Here is a 5,440-nt window from a genome sequence, read left to right on the forward strand (position 1 = left end):
AAGTAAATTTGAACGAACATTTTCAAGTAATGACTAAATATATTTTTTTTTAACATCATATCCGATTGTATTTAATTGTACTGCCATAATCTCGGTCACCACACGTGATAAAAAGCCTTACCAAAGTACAAAGAGCAATATAACTTTGTTTATAAGTGCTATTATTGACAGTTGCATGTCTTACCTGTCTCAATACACTCGCGAGAGCAGAGTCTCTGTCAAGTCCAAGATAGTCGCGCAGCTCTCTCCATCTCGAAAACGCCTGCCGATATTTATCTGGGTTTTATTCCTCCGTTTGTCACACAGTCCGCGACTCCGCGTGTATCCGAATATGGACGCTTTCGTTTTGTTGGCACTTCAATACTCGCCAAAGAGTTCGTGATCCATAACAGCTATAACCATACAGTCTATGGCTATAACGCTTTAACCACCACTTCCGCATTTGACCATGTGATATTCCGGTGTGGTGGGTCATATTTTTTATTTTATTCTTTTTTTATTCTTTGTCAGACGTCTTTATTGTTTATTGTGATAAGAAAAAAAAACTCAAAGTTGTTGTAAAAAATAAAAAAAAAATCCGGTGTGGTGGAATATCCGATCACATTGTCCACACCGGAAAAAAAGGATAGAGTGGACATTGCGTCACTGAGGCGCAACATTTCTTTTCCGGGACGGCCAGTTATTTAAAATCGGAATTTCTCTGAAATAAAAAATCTTTGGAGACTTTTGAGATATTGTAAGTACACAACTGGAGGAAATATATTACACTGTGCAAGTTATTTTCGGAAATTTTATTACAAAATTCCTACATATTGGAGCTTTAAAGAATATATAATATATCTGGCATCTAACTTATATTATTTGCACAGTTTCTAATATTAAAATGAACAGACTAGGATGTAAAATGTACAAATTTACAAACTAGGATGAAGTCTTTATGTACATTAACACAGATCTGGGACAATTATAATGCATTATAATTCAGGATTCTAAAATGTTTTCTTATTTTTAGTTTTCTTATTTGCCATCCTGGATCGCGTTTGAAACCGTTCAGAGTGACAAAGCTGACACAGTGGGTAGATAAATATTTCTGTTAATTGGCCACAGGGCTGATCATCTCAAATCGAGCAAATATCAGCTGATTAATCAGAGTAGCTATCACCAGTATAGACTACTGAAATTTAAGAAATGCAACACTTGTCTGAAAATTTCATAATATGGACTAAAGCAGCACAGTTCTGAATAAAGTGAGAATCACAATTTTTTTTGTTCACAATTCTCTGAATAGACAACTAAACAAAATAACATGTAAATTACTAGGGGTTCCGTCAAAATGTTAATTGCTGAAGTCTAATTTAAAAAATATTATTTTATTTATTCGATTTTTTTTTTTATCTATTTGAAATGATTCAATGACTCCGTCATAAAGACTTCACTTGTTTAATTACTAGATGAATCAATGTTTTTTAATGAATCTCTTGAATGAATGATTTAAAGCAGCACTCAGTAGCTTCGGGATTTCTTCGCTGTATTCTCGCTTTTTGCTCGCAGGTTTCTCTCTAGAGCTCCCCCCACAGCTTTGGAATAGATATTTGACAACACTGTTGTAAAAACTCGTTGGTGATTCTCAGACACCAGAGGCTATAGATCAACGACATCAAAGCAGATGGGACATTCTTTAAAACGTCTTCTTCATTCGGGTTCGGACAGCGTGAGGGAGCGCAATAATGACAGCATTTTAGCAGATTTCTTTTGGCCGTAAAGCAATTGTTTACATCGCGAGACCTGATATCACGCGAGACTTCCTGACGCGTCGGCCGTCGGCCCGCCGGCTCAAAGTTGCAAGTGCGTATTTTCCGCTCACGGGCACCAGGGGGGTGCGAAACGACCACCATTCAACCCGAAATAAGTAATATAACCATTCCAATGACTCCGAAGCTGTTCAGTTAAGGTAAAAAAAGTTACTTAGTTCACCTTTAATGACAAATACATTTTTAACAGTCACTTGTTTCCACCTACTGGTGCAATGATGTAATTGATACGATCGTTATTTGAAGCATCAAGTTACTTTCAAAAGGTGATTTGCTCTATTTTGGTCACTATCATATACATCAGTGTTTATATCCGAACTTTAAACTTTTATCCCAGAATTTCGGTGATAAATTGAATAACTGTAACAGAAATAATGATATTGTGTGGTTGAAAAGACTGTGAAGCGGTTTCATTCCTTTTTAACGGCAACTGCTCTCTCTGGCTCAGCGAACGCAGATTTGAATGTTCGCTGTATCATACTTGTCAAAGGTTTAAGACATGGCCGAAATGAATAAGATTGCGTGGTTGTTTGCATCGAGATCGCTATCTTTTAACTAATAATCGTGCAGCTTTAGTATGAACAACGCTGAATGATATTTGCATCTGCATGTATCAGCACTAACATTTTAATAATTTTTTATATAATTTTCAAGACCTTCCAAAAAACAAATTAAGACTTGCACATCACTTCCACTGGCTTCAATGTGAACAGACAAAATCACCCTGCTCAGGGATTAACATTAAAAAATGAACAATGGTCTTAAAAAAAAAAAAAAAAAATGTAATATTAATACTGGACTGAAAATATATAATAATAATCGATTTTTATTTGGGGATACAAATAGTTATAGCCTATATCAAAATGAAAAGTGGATTAAAGAAATGTTAATGCTAAATAATTATTTTTACATTAACACTTATTTTTACATTTTAAGACTTTAAGGATCCGAGGAAACCTGAGGTCATTTACTGATGCTCTACAGGGAATCAGTTTTCTGCATAAAATCAAAAATTGACTATATTTAATCATAATAAAAGACATCCATAATCAGAGTAATCTGATATTATTCAGAATCATCTTGTAAATGTAAATGCAGTTGCAAAGAGAAGATTTGCATTTTAAGTGCTTCAGTTGGGTTTTATCAAAATCATTAGTTCAGTACTGGCCATACTGAATTTAAATATTTTTTTTTTGGGGGGGGGGGGGATAATAAAAAAAACTGAGGCTTCACATACCTTTAATAAATCAGTAGTCTTAATTTGGTGAATGTGTGATTTGACAGTGTGAAGGTCCGCGGGGAGTTCGCCTCGACACATCTCAAGAATCATCTAAAAGATTATCCACAGTGAACAAAGCATACAACAATTAGTTCACAATGGACAGTATCTAATAGGTTTTAAAGTTAACTACATCTCAAAGAGTTCTTTAGGCCTCTTTGCCTAATCTTGGCAACAACAAAAAAACATTTTTCTTCCATTTTTTTGAAAAAAATCTTTTTCATTTTAAATTCAGCTTCACTTCTTAAATTTACAGATACACTTTACTCTTTGGGTTTTATTAACGATGAAAAAACTAAGAAAAATTAAATGCTCTTTAACAAAATTAAGGAGCATGCCTCTCCTTAAGAACTGAAAGATTTAGCCCACATTCCACTTTTTGAAAATGAAAAACACTTTTGTAACTTCAACAGAATGCTCAACAATTAAACAATTATTAAATACTGCTTCTGCATATTGTTCTGAAAGCAAGTAGGGTCTCATTTCAAAGGCTGTGAAGGTTGCATTGGTTGGTCGCATACGTCGAAGCTGCAACAATTATACAATTGACTATTAGCTCTTATGAGCCATAACTACTATAATTTCTTTCTTACTTAAGAATGTGATAGTTGCTTTTGTGAAATGACACACAGGTAGTAGTCTTCTTCACGCACACTGAATAGCCTATATGTCTGGGTGTCAAGAAATGTGTTGCATGTGCAAGAATAGATTATGTAACATTGGACTGACACATTTTACCACCGTAACTGGAGGAGAACAGAGTTCAATGAAAACAGTAACAAATACATAAACACATCTAACCTTGGCTCGCAGCCCTACTATCAAAGTGGCTCTCTGCCTCCTACTTAAGAGTTCTGGCACAAGGTTTGTCATCACGGAAACAAATTCTTCCAGTTTTCCAAACTGCTCCACATTCTGATTCTGGACAACTTGCCACATGAAGGCAGATGTAAGACGAAGGGGAGAAACCAGCAGGCGAAGTGAGGAGAGAGGAGGGACAGACTCTACAGAGAGAGACAGATATATGCAAACATTTGTGAAAATGTTTAACAATGTTCTGCATACACATGTATATTAATTTATACGTAAAAATATTGTAACAAAAACACAACTAACAACTAATAATAACGTTAAATGTCAGAAATTAATCAGTTGGATCAGTCTCATCCAACATGATGTACTAGCTGTGTACTTCAAATCTATGATCCTCTAACGTTAGCACTACATCAACAGCCCAGCCATGAGAAATGCTGTAGCTCTGGGCATTATAGATCTAACGGCAAATAATATAAATAATTGTAATGTAAATAATTATACACACCCATTGCTTCTTTCTTTAAAAATATCTGGACTGACAAACAGTCTTGTTCCCAACTTCGTCCGTTGACTCGTTCCTTTACACACTGCGCATGCGTATGAAATACACTGCGCATTAGAACGGAAAATAGCATAAAGATGTACTTTTAAAGAGGCGGGCTCATCGGCTTTTGGCTTTGTCTCTGATTAGTCAGGTACGATGGTCGCAAGTAATAATTATCCAATTTTAACTTTCACTTTGTATCTATTCTTAAAAAAATATGTTTTAACGGCCATCAATGACATTACACGGGTAAAAAATATAGTCCAAACCAGAAGCAGTACATAAACGTCTGTCACGTGATCTAAGTCACTTTTCTCATCGGAGCTCAAGATGGACCAATCACAGTCGTTTGTGATTATTGGATTCGGATGTTTTTAAAAATAATTTTATACAGATTAATAGGGCTACATTACATGTGATTGTCGGGTGGCAATCTTGTGCATCAATCTGATTTAAAAGATTATTCGTTTCAGTGTAGAAACATCTCTAGTGAGACGAAAAACCTCTGGAGATTTGAATGAGGTGCTATTGACTCTCCGTCTTCATGGGCCATCAGGCTCCCCCTGGAGGAAAGGACTTTACGTTCTTTGTTATAGGCTAGTGTCATTAGCCGCCCAAACAGCACAATGTGTCTTTAAGCCTCCCTCACATCTTCTTTCTTTCAGTTGTGTACTGCACACAAGGAGAGTGTACTGCCATCTACCGTTCACTACAAGTGTATACTGTAAACATCTCATATCATTCACCACTTTCATAAAAAGAAAAAAAGAAATTAAACAAATTACAGAATCAATAATACATTGTTTGACGGTGATCTTTAAAAAATGTATTACTTTAACAGTAACTATGAAGATCACTTAACCATATGGCACATAGGCTGCATGTGAATATGCAGACTATGCAGACTAGTAAGCAAAAACAGTGTGTGAAAACAATATGCCTGAATCTTCAATGATGCAATGCAACTGACCCATGTAACATGACAATGAA

General features: G+C 35.5%; 1 protein-coding gene across 1 annotated transcript in view; it reads right to left on the minus strand.

Moving 5' to 3' along the window:
- The window catches only part of LOC307157121 (uncharacterized protein), a gene marked incomplete at its 5' end in the record, with an annotated part of 58,033 nt that extends 53,510 nt beyond the window's left edge, over positions 1-4,523 (minus strand). Inside the window, 3 exons of the mRNA XM_079868894.1 lie at positions 3,049-3,141; positions 3,892-4,094; positions 4,412-4,523. Of these exons, the coding sequence (XP_079725020.1) occupies positions 3,049-3,141; positions 3,892-4,094; positions 4,412-4,523 (408 nt within the window). The remainder of the gene's footprint in view (positions 1-3,048; positions 3,142-3,891; positions 4,095-4,411) is intronic.
- Positions 4,524-5,440: the final 917 nt, after the last annotated feature.

The sequence above is a fragment of the Squalius cephalus genome (assembly GCF_949319135.1).
Source record: "Squalius cephalus genome assembly, chromosome: 4".
Taxonomy (NCBI): domain Eukaryota; kingdom Metazoa; phylum Chordata; class Actinopteri; order Cypriniformes; family Leuciscidae; genus Squalius; species Squalius cephalus.